Source organism: Cheilinus undulatus, linkage group 16, assembly GCF_018320785.1.
Source record: "Cheilinus undulatus linkage group 16, ASM1832078v1, whole genome shotgun sequence".
In the NCBI taxonomy this organism is placed as follows: Eukaryota; Metazoa; Chordata; class Actinopteri; order Labriformes; family Labridae; genus Cheilinus; species Cheilinus undulatus.
In genome coordinates this window covers 19,970,067-19,990,158 of record NC_054880.1, presented here as the reverse complement: position 1 = coordinate 19,990,158, position 20,092 = coordinate 19,970,067, and the positions used below count along the sequence as shown (strand labels likewise).

Here is a 20,092-nt window from a genome sequence, read left to right as displayed (position 1 = left end):
CACTGTATTCATCCAAAACACTGCCACTGCCCTGCATGATGCTGCAAACAGCTCATTACCCTTGTGGTGGTGATACAAGCAAAGTTAAACAAGGTGGTTTTGGAGCACCAATAGCCCACTTAACAGAGTTAGAGGACTGTCAGCTCCCTCACCCTCCTGCTTATCCACTATAGGTGACTGTGCTGCAATATCACCTGCAGCAGCAGCAGCTGACTCAACTCACTCTGCTTCATCCAAGTGACTCTCCATGCATTAGTCGTTTCCCTGCAGATAAACACATATAGGTCATCTCCTGAGTGCTCATAGCCTGTAACATTGCTTATTTTAGATGTCATCCCTCCCAATCCACCCCTAAAAGACATGCGCCATCTCTCCATCCCTGTCAGAAGAAGTGGGCAGTTCAGGATTTTTTTTTTTCTGTGTGACTCCACTTTCTCTGAACTCCCTCCTTTCTGTCGGAGTCCGGGAGTGTGCCGGACAGCAGTCTCCAGCTCCCTCATACCTGCGCAGAGCATCCAGAGCCGCTTTTCCTCTCTGACAGGACAGACGCACTGCAGCACCCGGAGAACAGCTGACGGAAAATACTTTAAACAGCCAAGAAGTCACAGCAGCCTGCATCAGCTCAAAGATGCTGCTCACTGGACCCAGGTAGGCTTTTAGCTTCGTGTTAATGAGACGCAGCCAATGGCGTCGTTTCATGTTGAAGTTATTTCGGATTTTAAGTTACGTTGTAATTTCAGAAAATTACCGTATTTACCGGTTAATTGCACTAGAGAAGCTGCTGTCCTCCGTGGAGGTCCTGAAATTGTAGGTAGTTTATTTTCTACCAAGAAAACGACATTTTAGGGAAGTGGCGCACTTAGCTAAGTATAACTTTTCAAATTGGCTTTTTGTAGCCTATTTTTCATTGTGGTTTTCTTAAACAGCAGGAGACCTCCCACTGTGTTGTAGCAAAGTCTGCAGCTAGTTAGCTAGTTTTTCTTCCTGCTCAGCTCATTAAAGTTAAGTACATTTTCGATTTTTCTCATGGTTAAGCATGAAATTACATGAAAGTGAATGAAAAAAGAGGACATTTATTTAAGTTGACCTGAACTGTGTGATTTATACAACTTAACAACTTTACATATGTTAATTTCGATTTTGTTTTCTAGGATAAAGGCAAGGCTGAATTAGAGCTCTAGACCTTGTTTCTGTGCCCTGCAGGATACTCATGGGGCTTTGTTTTAAATTAAGAGCACATTTAACCTCCTCTCTTTTTTATATCCTCCTCAAGGCCGTGTAGACTCCATTACAGGTAGAAAAATAGAGCACACTTAAATTCAGTGGTCCAGAGGCTGAGATTATGCAGTAGAGCAAGTGAAAGTTAGAGAGCTGATATGTTGACCTGCTTTGCTTTTATCATGCCACATGCCTGTCATTATAATTTGCTGAATTCCTACACTGAAAGACTGAACAGTAAAAGGATGTTTCACAAAACAAGGTGTGTTAACTTAAAAAATAAAATATAGCGAGTCTATAGAATTAATTTTTAATTTTGAGTAAACAGTACTCGCATCATTCTAAGTTTGTTTTGTCATTGTACACAAATTATTTGACAATCATCCTTAAACTGCAGTTTTCCCAGAATGCTACTGGGCATTAGACACTTTTGCACCATGGGTGAAGTTGCCCACTCAGTTAGAAACCAAATTCACCACATTAAGGATGATGTACTCAACCCTGTGGAAAAGTGTTTTTGGGTTCAAAACGCTCCTTTCAGGCCTTGTCCACATGAAGACGAAAAGGATATATTTCTGTTTTGTTTTGAAAATGTTTTCTGTAAACATGGGATCGTTTCAGGAAATGTCTGCCTAAGCACGGAACCACTGAAAATGACTGTAAAATGCTGTGTAATATATGCCAAACGCTGCCACGGAAATGCACCAAAAAGAGAGAAGAAGATTACGGAGCATGTATATAAAGCACGAACCCAACCCTGTAATCCGCCATTGTTACTTTGGCTTGACCCACGCATGCGGCTTAAGTGGGCTATGCTATGTATGATGTAATCGTTTCAAGAAAGATGCGGTTGTCTGTCCACACAGAGACGACATGGTAGGCGTATACAGATTTGTTTACTCTGGGACTAAAAAAGTATTTCCACTACTTAAAAACTTTTGTGTCAAATATTTTTTATTGTTTATAACTTGTTCAGTCTTACAGTGTATATAAGACTTGTATGGCTGACTAATCCCCAACTCAATTTAAGAGTTTTTCCTCTTTTTAAAGTAGTTGGTTGGAACTAAGTACAAGATATTCAATGGTCACAGAAACCTGTTTAATCAGATTCCTGGTGGCAGGTTTCATGCATGAAGCCATGATAGTGATTGAAAATGAAGCCCTGGAAGAAAACTGCAGTTCCTCAGGTGTCCACTTGGGTCCATAAAACCCATATTTGAATGCCAATTTATTCAGCAGAAATAAACATGTTTACGGTTTGGTTTAAAAAAAAACTGAATCACCTTTGTCTTTATTGACAAAGGCTGTACTCATCTTTTTGTTTTGATTTTATAAAAGTTAAGATTTTTTCAGTAGAGCTGTGCATCTTGACTGGTCATTCGATTGTGATTATCAGGACAACAATTCAATTTGATTAAATTCGATATACCGTATACTGGTACGTATTGAGCCCCATGTACGTGGGTGGCCAAGGTTCAAGTCTGGCCTGTGGCTCTTTTCCTGCATGTCTCTGCCCCACTCTGGCATCACTGTTTCTGACTCTATCAACTGTCCTCCTCTGTCAATAAAGGCATAAAAATGCCAAAAGTATATCTAAAAAAAATGCTCTGTATCTCTGTGTTTCTGTCAGAGTGCACAGAGGTGCCAGCATTGTCTTAACAGTGGTTTGACTGGTTAAGTAGAGTCATGTGTGACTGGTGCTACCACAAAGACAGGAGAAGCTGCTCCTTTAAAACAGACTACAGTTGAAATGCATTGTGAGCTGCCCCGTTTGGAAGGGAAACAGGCCATTATTTGAGTATTTACAGTAGGTCCAGCTGCAGGGGGGACGTACTCAAGCAGCATCTGTCTGCATCGATCATAGGCTGCAGAATCATTCACATCTGCATCATGATGCATTATGGAAAGTATTAATTTTCAACACAGCTATTATTCATAATAAGAGGCATGGCTAGATTGACTGTCAGGTGTGAGTATGGTAGCCGTTTGCCTTTTTCACATATGGCAAGGAAGACAGCATTTCCAGCATGCTGATATTGTTTGGCCTCAAAACTGTATACATCTCAAAAACAAATTGGTGACATCACTATGAATCATGTCCATGCTTTATATAGGGATGCACCAATACCAGTACTGGGTATCAGTCCTGATACCAAGCCAAAGTATCAGTACTTGTACTCATAAAATATTACAGATACTGTGCTCAATATCACTTTACAGCCTGTAAAGTAATCAATTAGAAAAAAAACTCAAACTACATCATGACATCTGTGCAAATTTGTGTCTTAAGCATTTTACAGTGTTTTTTCAGTTTACTTAGGTGTAATATCCTAAGGTTTGAGAAGACTTATATAAGAAATTGTTTTATTGTCTTCAAAGCAGAACAGAAACTAACCAGCCGGTCAAGTTCCTAACATCATGCATTGTTTTCTGTTTACTTTTTAAAATTATTATAAGTCTAGCTTTATGTTTCCTTCCAGTTGTCCCAGAATAACATTGTTGCTGATTTGTGATAAAGTATATTGTTCAGCTGTAGCTATAAAAAGTGAAAATTGCAGACTTTAGGCCAGCCTTTGCACAGATTTGAATCACCTAGTGTTGGAATATTAAAGCCACATTTTGATGAGTTTCTGATATTATAACAGAGCTGCCTTTTATTCAGTTCATGTTTTTTGTAACTGATGTCATAAGCAGCTGAGAGAGCCAGACCTGTTTTCTGTGGGTTGTGAAAATGATGAGTCTGAGAAAGCAGAGCACACCTGAACACTGCCAGAATCCAGGAATAGATGAATAAATTGTCTCTATGTTTTCTAGAGGCAGCACAGAAAAACTTAACAACAAAGTGTCTTTGCATGATTTAGAACAGGCCGCAGACTTTCTGAGTCAGGTCTGAGATCTGGGATTTGTTTGAAACAGACTTTGACTCGTTCCCAGGATCATTGGTGGTCCTGGTCGGTGACTCGTCTGGTGGGTGGCTTTTCCAAATGGGTCATCTTTTTGGAGGAAAGATTGGTAGTTTGTTCCAGGAGATGTCTGCACATTTCTGAAGAGGAGATGAGTCCTATTATTAAGGGCAACTTAATCACCATTGAGGGCTTTTATATTTGCAAAGAGTAGGAAGAGTTATGGCGAGGTGCCTGTTTGCACAAACTTCACAACAGATCTCCTTCTGATGGTCTTTTTTGTTTGTCGGGTACAAGGACAATGTCATCACTTAGACAAATAACAAGCATCTGCTCTGTGGTGTTTTACTGGGGTTGTCACAGTACCAGATTTTAAACTTTGATATGAATCTGGAAAACATCTAATGGTACCACTAACTGTTATGATACCACAACTACAGCAACAAAAAGAAATCGTAGGCACTTAGGTTATCTGTGACTATTTCTTGTTTATGTAACTATCTTAGGTTGCCAACATGTAATATTTAATAGGGACTATTGATCATAAAGATAACAGTGCTTGGATTGTTTTACATCAAGTGTCATAAGACCCAAAAGATCTCATTTTTGGTGACATCTTTTACTTGGACATACACTCACTGGCCACTTTATTAGGTACACCTGTTCAGTTGCTTGTTAACACAAATAGCTAATCAGCCAGTCACATGGCAGCAAATCGGTGCATTTAGGCATGTAGACGTGGTCAAGAGATGGTTGTCTGAGTATTTCAGGAACTGCTGATCTATTGGGATTTTCACGTACAACCATCTCTAGGGTTTACAGAGAATGGTCCAAAGAAAAAGGAAAATATCCAGTAAGCAGCAGTTGTGTGGATGAAAATGTCTTGTTGATGTCAGAGGAGAATGGGCAGAATGGTTTGAGATGATAGAAAGGCAAAAGTAGCTTAAATAACCACTCGGTACAACCAAGGTATGCAAAATACCATCTCTGAACGCACAAACTTTGATACAGATGGGCTGCAGCAGCAGAAGACCAAACCACTCCTGTCAGCTAAGAACAGGAAACTGAGGCTACAATTCACTCGGGCTCAATACAATTGGATGGGAGATTGGAAAAACGTTCCCTGGTCTGATGAGTCTCAATTTCAGCTGCAACATTCAGATGGCAAGGTTCAGAATTTGGTGTAAACAAGCATGGATCCATCCTGCCTTGTTTCAACGGTTCAGGCTGCTGGTGGTGTAATAGTGTGGGGGATATTTTCTTGGCACTCTTTGGGCCCCTTAGTACCAACTGAGCATTGTTTAAACACCACAGCCTACCTGAGTATTGCTGCTGATCGTGTCCATCCATTTATAACCCCAGTATATCTTCTGATGTCTACTTCCAGCAGGATAATGCACTATGTCACAAAGCTCAAATCCTCTTAAACAGGTTTCTTGAACATGACACTAGTTCACTGTACTCCAATGGCCTTTGCACCTTTGGGATGTGGTGGAATGGGAGATAAGCATCATGACTGTGCAGCTGACAAATCTTCAGCAACTGTGTGATGCTATCATGTCAACGTGGACCAAAATCTCTGAGGAATGTTTCAACACCTTGTTGAAACTATGAAGAATTAAGGCGTTTCTGAAAGCTTAAGGAGGGTCTAACCTGGTAGTAGCAAGGTGACCTAACAAAGTGGCCGGTGAGTGTAAGTCAAAAATACTTGCAGTCCTGCTGATTCTTCCTGATTTTATAATTTGACATTGGGTCCATGCATAGCCAGTCCTACATGTGTACTGGCCTCTTGTGTGGACACTTGCCTGCACTGCTGAGTAGTTATAGCTCCACAACACTGTTTGGTGACATGATCTTAATGCCATGGTGTTAAACCTTTTTCAGCTTTTTATGCTCTTTGAAATAGAGATGCCCCGATGCATCGGCTTAACATCGGTATCAGTCCTGTTGACCAACATCAAATAATGTCGGCATATATGCCAGTAGCAGATGACTATCTGTTGTGTTGTATCATTTTTAATGCAGGCACAGCTGACGACTGAGTCAGAGAGGAGGTTTATTATTGGGCAGAAGATGTGCCCTCTTGGAAGAGTTGTGATCTGTTTTTCTGGTAGCATTAATGTGGGACAAAATAAAAGGCAATTTATTGTCATCCTGACTCATGTGAAGTAATTATCGTGTTGCTAGTTCCAAATATCGCTGTTCAAATTTCAGAATTAGATACTTTAAACAGATTTCTGTGAAGTTTATTACTGCAACACTTCTTCATGACTCATCAAATGGCATTTATGACATGAATGAGTATGATGCACACAGAGGTTGACCCCAAAAAGAAGTAGAAGAAGAGATGGAGGACAATGTCTAAAAGCAGGGAAAAGTGTTTGACTTAGAAAGCATGTTAAACCTCTGAACCCGACTGGATCACCTTTGATCCCAAGGGGTTTCACATGTTTTTATGACAACATCTCAGGAAAAATGATAGAGATCTCTAAAGAGTAAATTGTGATTGTAAACTTACCTCTCTGCTGATTTACAGAGGGCTCCTGTTGTTCTCATTCCTGCCAGAACATTTTTAATCCTAGCTCAAACTAGTGTGTTTATTCAGAGCTTTGCTCAGATTTCTTCATCAACTGTTTTCTTTGTGAAAGCGACCAATCAGGACCAGCCAAAGATCAACAAGAGACATAATAGTTGTCTGCCAGTTTGGAAAGGCAAGAAAAAATAGTCCCCTTTGGCCCAAATGATAAAAAGAGGATGCTTGCACTTACAAAATGAGATTCATGTGCATTTTATGAACTAGAATATCATACACTGCAAAATTGAATTGGTTTAAGAGAGACAGTTGATGGTGATAGTTTCTGTTGCATATTTGTTAGCATTGTATTTGTTTTTTCCTGATAGATAAGGCCTGTAGGTGCTGAATACAGATGTGAAAAGGCTTATTCACTGTTGAGCTGGGTGTGATTTGTATAAAGTTCTTTGAGATTTAATGTCAGTCTTGTTCTTTTATTTTGCCTTTTTGGTCATATAACTTTTGATCCCTTCATCGGTGTGATAGCCCAGGTTGTCCTGAAAAATGAGTTGTCTATAACTTGATTGTATTTTAAAAGGTCAAGATTGTACATGCATTTTTGCATTAAAAATACAGGCAGACTGAAAAATAAAAACTTGCTTGGGGTTCTAAGGGTTAATACAGTAATGTCACATGTAAATATATGATTGTTTTTCAGTACATCAGTATTGCAAAGTATGTGAATCATGACATTATCAATATTGTGGACAACATATCACATATTGTATCGCCTGGCATCACAACACCATGTATTGAATTATATCACAAGTTACCCTGTGATCCCTACCTCTACTTTTAAATTCTTTTTAAACCAGAATTGTTGGTCCTACTTCAAAAAGGTTCCAAGTTGCAGAATGCTGTACCTTTTTCTTCAATCATTAATCGCATATTCTCTCTACACTCCATGGCTTTACATGATTTAGCTTTGAATCTGTCACTGTTTGGAGATAAGAGTAGAGGAATGACGCCAAAATACACGAGGAGACTTTGACTTAGATTTTGCTCTTCACTGCCTTGTAAATAGAGGATGACTGTGCATTATAGAAAATCCTTGTAATATATTGTCAAACTCATTACTGCAAGGTCCAGTTCAAGTTCAATGGTGCATAAAGCTTGCATCTGCTAACCAGAGTCTTTGCATGTTTAACCTATCAAATCTTATATCAAGAGTTTTTTCCTGAGTTTTGTTGGAGATGAGGTTTGCCTGAATTGACCTTGATGCAGAGAGCTGCAGAGGCCGATCACACGATGTAGTGAGCAAGCTTTTTAGTCAGCAGTAAAGCACAGACACAGACCTCTGCATCTGTGCAAACATGTTAACTATTACTTCTTTTAATTTACATTTGAATCAGCTGTGATTATTTTCCCCAGAGAGCTTTTCTTCCACTGATAAGCATAATGTTAGCTGCAGCATCTGAGTGTACTTAATCAGGAGACTGGATTAGTTCTGCTTGTGGATATTGCATTGGCTGCAGTTTGTAGACCTGTAAATGCAGTGGGTGGCATTGATTTTTAGCTTGATGTGTACTCCTTGTTACTCTTACTGAAAGAGTAGAACTGCAGCAGAGTGCCTGGTGGCAAGAAGGCCAAAGACATCCATAAAAATCAGATCTTAAACAGTCAAATAACCACAGTGACAAGGAGTTTCTCCCTTCTCATCAATCTAAATGCACAAAGTCACACACAAGCACACTCCCACAACATTTTAAACAGTATGCAGTGTCTAAATGCTGCTCTTTTTGTACAAAGAGCTGCTCCAGAGTGATTCTTAGTGGTTGAAAACTTCCTCTTTCCACCCCTGAAAAGAGCCAGAGAAAAGGAATGAGAAAAAGCAGAGCAAGTGTGCCAGTGCCCCGTCCTTTAATTTTCCCTCGAGGCCCTTTGTGAAGGGAGTTGGTATGAAGTGAAAGCACAGTGTGCAGCTGTCCTCCTGGCCCACTGCTCGCTTTCTGTGAGGCATTTTCTTGTCAAGAATACTAATAGTGATAGCAGCCCATGTGGAGTCCACCCAGCTGGCGAGGAAACAGACAGCAGTGTTATTCTGCTGTCAAAGAAGGCCCCTTTTTAATGTGACACAAGTTAGTAAGCAGCAATTGTGTTAACTCATACCAAAGATGTGTTTGATATAAATTTGTAGAGTTTTCTGGGTTAACTCAAGGCTTGCTTTAGGTTCTGGCCATGTCAGTTTAGCCTTGTCTTTATCTGCGAGATTCTTGTACCAAATACTACATTGCCTTTTTATGAAACTTAATCTTGACAAAACTAAATGAGGCTCACACACAATTCCTCCCCTCTATTTAGCTCTGTTTCTCCTTTCTTTTCAATGTCGGTCCATCAAGAGAGTCTTTCAGGAACATGCAACTTTATTGTAGGAGCTTTGAGTCAAAGCCATAAGCGATCAATGGACTTTCTTGGTTCTCAAAATCTTTGTGTGTCCTTTATGAGAACAAAATGTAAATTTACTCATTTAATGAGTTTTTAAAGTTTACTATAAATCTCCAGTTTCTTATAAACCTTAACCTACATTACTGAAGGAGTTCCCATCTTCTTTTCCTGTGTATTTAATTTGGAGCCATGGCTTTCATCACAGATGAGCATACTAAAATTAGGACTGTTTATAATATTCCTATAAAATTACATTAAATTATATCAAAGTATTTACAGATTCTGATCTATTTCAACATGAAGTACATCTACATACAAATACATTAATGATTTCCCCAGTTGTCTGCATGGTTGGTGCTGGAGGATGGCTTTTTTTTGTGTGTGTCATTTGCATGCACTCTGCAGGTACTCTGGTACTTCCCCCCACATACATTGTTTTTATATTTCAATTTTGATATTAATTTCTGTTTACTCAGCTTTATCAAAGATTTATCAATCAGGCTTTGCAGGTCAGGTTTTTAACTTTTAACCTTTGGTATCCTACCCATCACCTTGACTCTTACTCTAACCCTAAACAGAAGTTGAATCTGAATCTATTTTGACGGTTTTAGCCTCTGTTTTCATTCAGAAATAAATGGCGTCTCAGATGAACAGTCTGTGAGCGTGGCTGTCAGAGATGTACGGTCTGCAGCCAGACTGTCTTGGACTGCTCTGGTTGTTTGTCTGCATACGTTAGCCTGTGATAGACTGGTGACCTAATTAGGATGTACTCCACTTTTTGTCCAACAACAGCCCCCCACAACCCTGGAGAGGATAATTGGTGTAGGTAATGGATAAATGGATTAACGATGATCTTATGACAGTGAGAACGTTTCATGAAGTATATTAGTTACGCCTAAAAAACCCACAATATCATCTTGCAATCCTGTATTTTAATACTGTGCTATTTCTCCTTAAAAATCCTCATTATTCATTTAAACACTTAATTCTGCCACCAAGGAACTCTCAATCAAAATAATAAAATATTGCAGGCAGAAACATGCTGCTCGGCTCTGTCCACTTCGTATGCTCTCATATACAGTTGGAGTTGTCAGGAGTGGGGGAATGAAATTAGCCGTAACTTAGGGAGCTTGTGAGGCAAAACGTGCAGCCAAAGGCAGAGAATAATCATGGTGAGCAGCACAAGACATGAATGAGGTACAGCTACAGAACAGTAGCAGTTCACACTTCCTTATGTGGCAGTCTTTGAGGTAACATCCAGCATTTCCATGGCAACAATAAACAAGTTGTGTCTGTCATGGTGGCTGGCTGCCTGCCATGAAAAGATTAAACCGTTTCAGCTTTTAAAATGAAAGACTTCTCTTCTTCTTGGCTTTGAAAACTGTTGGAAAATATTCAGGTAATGTAAATATTCAACAAAAATGTATGTAACATAAAAGCAGCAAGTGCTATTAATTTAGACATGCAAAAATTATATTTTTTGTAACTTTTATCCATGTCAAACTAGGCAAAACATTCAACAAGTTGTGAAAACAAGCAATACATTTCTATGGCAGCACTGCATTTAAACTAAGTTCATGAAGAATTAGTTTTAAATGTCCCTGGATTTTATCGTCTTTATCAGGAGTTATGTTTCAAAATATTCAAATCATCCCTATATTAATCATTGAAATCATTTCATGCTTTCTGAAACCATAAAAATTGATGGCTAAACTTACAACATGAAAACATTACTGAATTGTAAAGGCACTTCTTCAGGCTTGAAAAGTAATTAGGCTCTGTAGCTGCTTTTTAATAATGAATGAACATTTGCAGCTTCACCAGGGTCTTGTCAGGAGGTTGTGTGAGGTCACTGCGAGCGCTGCCATGCCTGCTGGGTTAATGACAGGGCCAGGCTGGTGACGGGGAGCTGGCAGGACGCCGCGGGTCTGAGACGCTGTGTCATTAGCTCCCGGAGGTGATGAATGGTTTGTGGTCAGGAGTCTGTGCTCCCTGCTTCCCTCTGAAAACCGGAGAAGCTGCTCTTTTATGCTCCACTGTCGAGCTTTGAGATATGTTTTCAGCCTCTCGTGGGACTTGTGTTTTATGGTTTACATGTTTGAGGGTTTAGCCTTCAGTGTTGCACCATTTTACTAAATTATACTTAGAAATGTGTTTGATAAACTACTCATTCATAATATCTCTATTTGATCTATTTTAAGCATGCTTTTACACAGATTTTTGACTCATTTTGGAGTCCATGTTTTCTGCCGATCAAAGAGCATTGTTCCAGTCAAATATAATTTTAGGAATAATAACAATTGTCTGACCCATTTATCAGTGACAATAGTCTAAATTAGGCACCTATAATTCTCATCCTTTTTTTGAAAAAAAAAAAAACTTAGTATACAAAGTACAAGTGTTATTTTTGATTTTGTCATCTTTCATCCAGACTGAGATCTCCACGTAACTATAAGATTGATTGCAAGGACTTTTCTACAGACATTCTAGCAAGAGGATGGATTCTTCACACTTTAGAGAACCACTGATTTCAGTGTGAAATATCTCAACAACAATAGATCACCTCTAAATTTGACTATGACATTCATGCTATTTCCATATTAATTAGTATGTCCTTTCTCGCTACCCTTAGATGGTTGGCATTTATTTCAAAGCACAACTCTGACTGTGGACAGCTTCACAAATCTGCATGGCTGAGGACTCTTATCTTGTTCTAATAATATCCTCTCCCACAGGCATTTTTTGGTGAACTTGTTTGCTCTTTCTTTAAAGGCATGTCATTATTCTCCAAAGATAACCTTTAGATCTGAATCCTTTAACTTTTCATGTGTTTTTATTATGTTATGTGCAAAAGCCCAGGTAGCTGGAGCGCAGCTGGTCGAGTGGTTTAAGGTGCTACCCATGTACGCGGGTGGCCCGGGTTTAAATCCGGCCTGTGGCCCTTTACCGCATGTCTCTCCCCGCTCTCTTCCCTGTTTCCAAGTCTATCCACTGTCCTTCCTCTATCAAATTAAAGGCATGAAAAAGCCCAAAAATAAATCTTAAAGAAAAAGCCCAGGTAGCAACATAAAGGTAAGGTAATCGTACTACTTTACTTAAGAGATAAAGATCAGGTTAAATGCAAAAAAAAAAGTACCTAAACATCAGTACATACTAGAATCAAAAAGAGTGGGAGCTAAATGTAACACAAAGGTGGGCAAGCTGTGACCTTTAATGTGACATTTTTGCTACATTTTCACACTCATAGAATCAAAGCTGTGAGGTGCTTTCTCATTTAGTGTGACACTGTTTCTATCCACGGTCATATAATAAAATATGTGAGAGCTCTCATGCAGACTTTTGATCTGCAAATTGCACTTTCCTTTAGACCACATTTCTGTGGATTTTCTTGTGAGAATTACCCAGACTTTGAAGTGAACTTGGTGACCTAGAGCAGTGGTTCTCAACTGGTGGATCGGGACCCAAAAGTGGCCCGCAGAGCTGTTTTCAGAAGGTCACAAATGGGTGCCTGGAAAAAAAGTTGGGCAAAAAGTCTACCGTATATGGAATCCCAAGCAGACATACGTTAATACATTTTATTTTACTCCATTTTCCTGCAAAAAATATATTTTGTAGTTTTCTTAAGATCTAGACTTATTTATCTTTTATCTTAGGATAATAAAGCTGGGTTTCCACTGATAATGTGTATATTTCTCAAGAGCCCAGGAAAAACACTAAAATTTATATGTTATCAATGGAGTACAATAAAATAGGGGAAGACTAATTATTGGACTGTCTGATTATCGATACCAATATTTGGCATTTGGCGGAATATCAATATCAGCCTCTTATATTACTGATAATCAATGAAATTAATTAGTTTATTTTCACTCTCCAAAGTCTCACAAAATTTCCTGCATACAACACAATCTGATTGGCTAGGTATCCCGTGTTTACCTGCCAATCAACACTTACACCTGGGGGCTGCTGACACTGCAAGCATTTGGTATTACTTCCTGTTTTCTCGCTGCTACTGTGCTGCTTTGTGCCATTTCTCATGCTGATAGAGCTATGGCTAAATTATTTTTCTGCTTTTTTTGATCATGAAATTTTACTTTTGCCACATTAAGTACATTTGTATGTCCCAATAAATGCAGATCAGTTCCAAATATCGGTTATTGGTCTCATGAAGTAGTAATAATCATTAACTATATCCTCCCAATATCGTTTAACCCCTGCAATAGAAAGTATGCATGCATGTTCTCCTCCAGCATCTTTAATGATGGGCTTCTTAAACATGTTTGTTTTATCCCATCTGTTCACTCAGTTCACTTACTCATGTTTTTTTTTTTTTTCCATCTAAGGTCCAGACTGCAATGTTTTTCATTTAATAAATTTGAGTGGTTGACATTTTTCTGAATATTCTGATAGATTCTTCCAAAACAACAGTTAAACCATGACACCAGCTGTGCACATCAGACAAAATCAGTCCTAAAGGTGACATGGGTTCGAACTTCTGGCTGTGTTTTGTTACTTCTGAGACTTGAGATCATAAAATGTAATTAAGTATTTTATGATAGCTTAAAATGTGATTGAGTTTCTTTAAATTCTGTGTTTTGTAGTTATTGTAGATAACTTCTTATGACCCACCTTTAGCCCTGGCCCACACTTAATATTTAACACTTAATAAAGTATGAAGAAGATGTAAACAAGGCAAGCATGGCCATGACTGCCCAAGGCAAGCAAGCTTGAGAGACAGTATGTGTATTCATTTAACCACGTTTGTGGTTATTTTTTCCACCTTATTCCAGGGGCTCAAATGTAGATAATATTATGGATGGAACTTCCTGTGATGTAGCAGATGTAGTTACGTAGTTAATGTATCTAATGCAGCTGACATAGCTAATGAAGCTAAAGCTAAGCTCACGAAGCAGCTACGTAACCTTAATAGCAAATGTGGGAAAGTTGTATTTCTCTCAGTGGCAAACAGTTAACGACGGTTGGTTTGGAAGGAATTCACCTTCAGTTTAGCAAAGATTGCTAAACTAAGCTAGATTAACATGGCACGCCAGATGGATGTGTTTCACACATCCATCTGGAAAACTGCTCATAGACAGCATTTGGGAAACTTTGGGAGCTTTGCAAGATGGATTCGCCAGTGAGAGACACGGAAACGGGCGTATCCATCTGCTTTGCAAGGTTAGAAAACACCGGTTTGACAGAAGGCACTGGAAGTCACACTCAGAATTCATGCGCTATCATGGGAGCTAGGAACAAGGTAGTAAGGTGGATGGCATGTTTGAAGAATTGTTTGTGATTCTCAGTCAGATATTCACAAAGTGTTATTATTGTTCTTTTTTCTGGTTTTTAATGCTTTGCTGAAATACATCAACACTGCAATGAAAGAAATACAAATATATTCTGAAGGTTGGAGGTTTTCTTATCGTTTGATGGTTGTTTGCATGCTTGATGCCTCAGGCCCGAATGCACTCCCACACTGCACACCTGAAGCTGTTAAAGTCCATGAGGGTTCAGTGCTGAGGCTTTAGGATGGACATTAGGATTTGGTCAGTAGATCAGTTTGATGAGATCAGTGAAGCATGTCAGCCAACCTGCTGAATCAACACAATACATGACCTTTAATATCAGAAGTCCTACTGCCTATTAAAGGTTAAACGTGTGAAATTAGACGATATAGTTTACTGTGAGAAGAAATGAACTATGATCTTTCCCTTGAGATAACATAAGGAAAGCTTTATCAAACTCCATCTTTTTTACAGTTTTATCTTTTATCTCCACAGGCATGTCCACGTACTTGCAGTTCTCATAGCATTCTGTGGTCTTACTCAGGCCTTCCCCACCCAAACTCCATCTACATTCGGTATGTTGATGTTTCCTCTCTCGTTCAGTGTTCATTCACATTCAGTGATGAGTTACAAGTATAACATAGTATTTAAAGGGTAATGATTCATAAATATCAGCAGATTTACTCTTTGCCCTTCTCGCTTTGCATCTTTTTGTCCTGCAGACGATGTGCGGCAGCTCCAGGTGACCATCCCTCACTCAGGTCCAATTTCCGCCCCGCTGGGCAGTTCCATCTCCATCCCTTGCCTGGTGTCTCTGTCCTCCACACCCACCACATCCTCCTCTTCCTCGGCCCCTGTCACACCGCGTGTAAAGTGGACGGTTGTGTCCGACGGGGTGGAGACACAGATTCTGGTGGCGCGGGGTCAGAGGATAAAAGTGAATGAGGCGTACAGAGATCGCGCTGCCTGGCTAAACTACACAACCTCCCCTGATGATCTGTCTCTGTGGTTGGGAGATTTACGCTCCAGTGACTCGGGTCACTATCGCTGCGAGGTGCAGCAGGGCCTGGAGGACGCCAGCGACCTCGTACAACTCAAAGTCAAAGGTAACCAAAGGGAATAAGTAAATTATGACAACAGTTTGAGAGTAAATTTTATTAATCTATGTATGTGGGTACATTTAACACACATAAGTAAAGCAAATGCTTGTGAAGGGAGCTTTGGCAGGGGATGATCATGAAGAGAGTTTTGTTTTTGAGGCTAGCAGAATGAAGTTAAAGGGAGAAAAGTCAGACGTTTCTGAGATTAAACTTTATTACCTTGTCTAGACAAAAAATATAGCTGAAACTGCATTATTTTGTCACTTTGCATTATTGTGACTTAGTTACTAATGAAATAATTCAATTTTTTTTTAATTCTGTGGTTTGATTTATTCATCCATCCATGGATTTTATTATTTTTTGAAAAATGTCATTTTTTTACCCAACAGAGACTGTCAAGATTATTTCTTCAAGTAGAGCTCCTTTTCCCTGGCATCATTTTCATTCAAATTTAAATTTCCATTTCCATTTTTGGGCTGCTGCCACCATCATGAAATGATCCATAGTGGTTTGTTTTATAGTTCAACCTCTGTCACAACAAGAACTGCTGATCTGATTAAGTTGGACTTACTTGCTTATTTTTCTGATTGATTAACTTTTCCCTATTTAAGGGGATTTTTTTGTTTTTTTTTATATATATAAATCTAAATGTGTCTTTACATGTGTTTTTGTGATTGTTTGTATGTTTAGGTGTCGTGTTCCACTATAGAGATGCTCTGGGCCGCTACGCTTTCTCTTTCACTCAGGCCCAAAGCGCTTGTGAAGCCATCGGGGCTCAAATCGCCACTCCTGACCAGCTGCTGGCAGCTTATTACGATGGCTATGAGCAGTGTGATGCAGGCTGGCTGGCTGATCAGTCTGTCAGGTATGTCGATCTTTTAATATTTTAGAGATTGGGATATAGTCCGCTTACTGTTGTTCGTAATGTTTTGCAGTTGATTAACCTTGCAGAGCTGGTGGATCATCCAGATTCCATGTCTGTCGTCAGGCAAATCCATCTTGCAAAGCTTCAGTCTGACACATTTGCACCGGGTCTGAGTATGAATAGACCAACCAGGCCATTTGAGGAGAATGAGACAGCAGCATGGTTTAGTTGTACTGCAAATTGGGAAAAATGGTGACCATTGAAAAGATTGCCTTTATTGTAGCTATAGTGGCAAAACTGGACAACTTTGGTTAATATTAAATGAGGAGCCACACTGAAAGCTTTTCTTAGTGGAAAGATGTTTTTGCTCTACTCTTTACCAGCCTGGGCAAGAGTTGTGTAGTTTATTCCTTAGGGCTGCGCATGCCCATGATGTCATATATTCTGTTGCTCTGATTGGCCAGTAATGACTCTACCAGACAGGACGTTGGAAGACTGTTCTGCTCTCCCCAAACACCAAAATTGGCCGTGGCCCAGATGGATGTGAAATTTATGCCATGCAATGGATATGCTGGTATGAAACAGTCAACCTGGCATGTCAGGTTAGATGTTGATGACTATTACATGTAATTGTTTAACAAATTTGGGTCTGATATGGAAAATTTGACTAGACCACAAAGATATAGGGATGTTTTGTCAAAAAGAAACATCAAAAGTATGTTAAATGATTAATTACATGATGTTTTTAATCGTTACTACTGGAAAGTACAAACCCTTAACAAGTCAACACCACCATACTAACCTGCTGGTGTTAGCACTGTGGCCTCATAGAAAGCTTGTTCAGAGTTGAATATCCTTGCAGGGCCTTTCCTTATGTGTACCTTGAATTTTCTTGCTTTCTCCTCCTGAAGTCCGGTTCACACTTTCAAATTTTGAGTATGTTTTCCCATAGAAAACTAGGCAGACTAGCATTTTGAGACAGTGGTGCAGAGGGTTAGGGATCTGGCCTTACAGCAAGACATTCAAGGATTGATCTATTATGGGATCTATCCCTGTAAATGTTCTGGCTTTTCCAACTTAAGTCGGGATCATGTTTTTGAACTCTCATTATGAAAGAGAAAGTGTAAAAATCTAAAGAGCTCAGTACCTCAAGGTAGGCCACTGGTAGGGCGGATAGGGTTGCCAGATCACAGTAAGAGGTTCTCACATGTGAAGCTTGTCTTTATGTAGGCTGAATGTTCAGACTTTCTCCCACTGAAGTCTGGATCATGCTTTTGACCCATCATTATGTGAGGAAAACTGTAAAAACCTGAACATATATGCAGTACAAACCTTTATAATTACCATAATGAACTGGAAACTAAACAGACCATACATATAATAGTAGTGCATGGCTTGTCTGTTAAGGCAAATCCTAAACATGCAAGCACTGCAACGCAGGCCTGTCTTGTGGTGGTTAGTATTGAAGTCTTTTGGCCAAAGGGCTTCAGGTTTAAACCTTGGACAGAGTCTTTGTTTGTGTAGCTTTTCACTTAAGTCAGAGTCATGATAATGCATTGCAAGGCTGTTTGGAAAGTGTTAAAAATGAAGAGAAAATTATTGTGAGGCAGGAAAGACAGCCAACTCATGGAGAGATGGTGTGTGTTTTAGACCCTGGACAGAGCTGTCCTTTGTTAAACTGTAATGTTCTGGCTATTTTACAGTGAAGTCAGGAACATGTTTTTGAATTTTCCAGCAATAAACCGAAAGTCTATTTCACCTATTCCTGCCATCATTGCAAAGTGTTCCTCTCTAGGAGTAATCATAACCTCACCTGGTGTATTTCCTAACCTTTTACTGTAATTTTGTTTCCATTTTTATAGGTACCCGATCCAAGTCCCGCGGGAAGGTTGCTATGGAGACATGGATGGCCAGCCAGGAGTGAGAAACTATGGGACGATGGACCCAGACGATCTTTATGATGTTTACTGTTACGTGGAAGATATTGACGGTATGAACAACAATTCCTAGGTCAAAAGTCAAGTCCTACCTTTTGTAGACCTTCTGGACTATTTCAGGTAAACATTTGTAGAGCTTCAAAACTAAAGAAAGTTATTTCAACAAAAAAAAAAAAAACATTTTCATCAGAACCTTTTACATTTGTCTGTTTAGCAAGTGGAAAAATTTAGGCAAGAAGACATTTTACAGAGGAAAACAGATCTTAGTGCCCTCTAGTGGACAGTTTTCTCCTTTAGTTTTTTCTATTAATAATCAGCCAACATGTTTGCATACTTTGTCACATCTATTTTGAGCTAAAAATTGACCCCGTCTGTCACATGACTTGAAGCTATTGGTCTACATTTAGAATGAACATAAACTAAAACTATTTCTTGTTTGTAGGGGAGGTTTTTCATGACGCCATCCCACAACAGTTGTCCTTCGCTGAAGCTCAGTCATACTGCAGAGCAGCAGGAGCACAGCTGGCTACAACAGCACAGCTGTACTCTGCATGGAGTGAAGGTCTGGATCGCTGCAGTCCTGGCTGGCTATCAGATGGCAGTGTGCGCTACCCCATCTTGACCCCTAGAGAGCGATGTGGAGGACCCTTAGCAGGCGTCAAAACCTTGTACCGCTTCAGCAACCAAACCGGTTTCCCAGAGCCTTCCAGCCTTCATGATGTTTACTGCTTCAGAGGTAAGTACTACAAGCAAACTGGTACCTGTCAGTACTTCTTTGTAAAAAATAGACTGGACACTTCTCTGTCAGATCTAAATTTCAATCCTTTTTCTGTACTCTGCAGAAAGCAGAAATGCTCAGACTGATCCCCCAGGGAGCTACGAGGCCAAAGAGTCAGAGGACATTGGAGAAAATGTTGTTATTCTAATGGAAACAGCTCAAGAGCTCAAATTGAACTCTCATCCTGAACAGGTGGAACTCAAAGCAGAGAGGGTGCTGGAATCTTCTCCCTTTTTCTCCACCTCGTTCACAGAGGAAAACATTATCGATACACACCTGACAGAAATATCAGACACGACAGAGTCTCCCTTAAACACAACGCCTACAACAGACCTCCTTCAGAGATTTAATGAAACTTTGTCTCCTACAGAAATGAGCTATGACTCCCAGCATCCTACAGCACCAATGAACATTACTATCAACATAACAGAAACCTATGATTCTGCACAAAACACATCATTACCACCCAGTGTTCACAACCAAACTTACTCTCACAACAACTTGACCTTTACCTTCAACCAGTCTGAGTCAGAGAACATCACAGGGTTTCCTGAATTATCATACAAACAAAACCAGACAGTCTCAGACACAACTACTGAAGAGAGCACAGAGCCATCTGAGAGACAACTAGATTCCCAAGAAACAAATGAGACCTATTCAAGTATTGACATATTACCCACCAATTACAATGACACAGACAGCAATCACACTGAAGATGAGAGTCCCTGGGAGGTGACTCTCATGACCCTCGAGCCCATGGTTCAGGTTGAGCTGGAGGAGGCAGCAGTGAAAGATCCTGATCATTTGTCTGTCTCAACTCAGGCCTTAAGAGGAGAGGAAGAACTTGCAACACAACCGGCCTCAACAACACAATCATCCATGCTAGACCTGACCTCACTGTGGGTGAATCTGGATGGGTCTGGGGATATTTCTGAAGGTATGAAAAGCATGAATTTAAATATGTCAGTAGACAAATGAAACAACAATATCTTAATGAAAAGTATTCTACAGTTTGGAGAATCAATGTTCTTGTTTTAATGATAATGCTA

At 39.7% G+C, this 20,092-nt stretch overlaps 1 protein-coding gene across 1 annotated transcript in view; it reads left to right on the top strand.

Annotated features, from left to right (window-relative positions):
* The first annotated feature begins 571 nt into the window (after window positions 1–571).
* The window catches only part of LOC121523667 (brevican core protein-like), a 30,567-nt gene continuing 11,046 nt past the window's right edge, over window positions 572–20,092 (top strand). Inside the window, exons 1-7 of the mRNA XM_041808599.1 lie at window positions 572–648; window positions 14,859–14,938; window positions 15,086–15,469; window positions 16,154–16,328; window positions 18,191–18,318; window positions 18,708–19,001; window positions 19,108–19,980. Coding sequence (XP_041664533.1) covers window positions 629–648; window positions 14,859–14,938; window positions 15,086–15,469; window positions 16,154–16,328; window positions 18,191–18,318; window positions 18,708–19,001; window positions 19,108–19,980 — 1,954 coding nt within the window. The 5' untranslated portion in view covers window positions 572–628. The remainder of the gene's footprint in view (window positions 649–14,858; window positions 14,939–15,085; window positions 15,470–16,153; window positions 16,329–18,190; window positions 18,319–18,707; window positions 19,002–19,107; window positions 19,981–20,092) is intronic.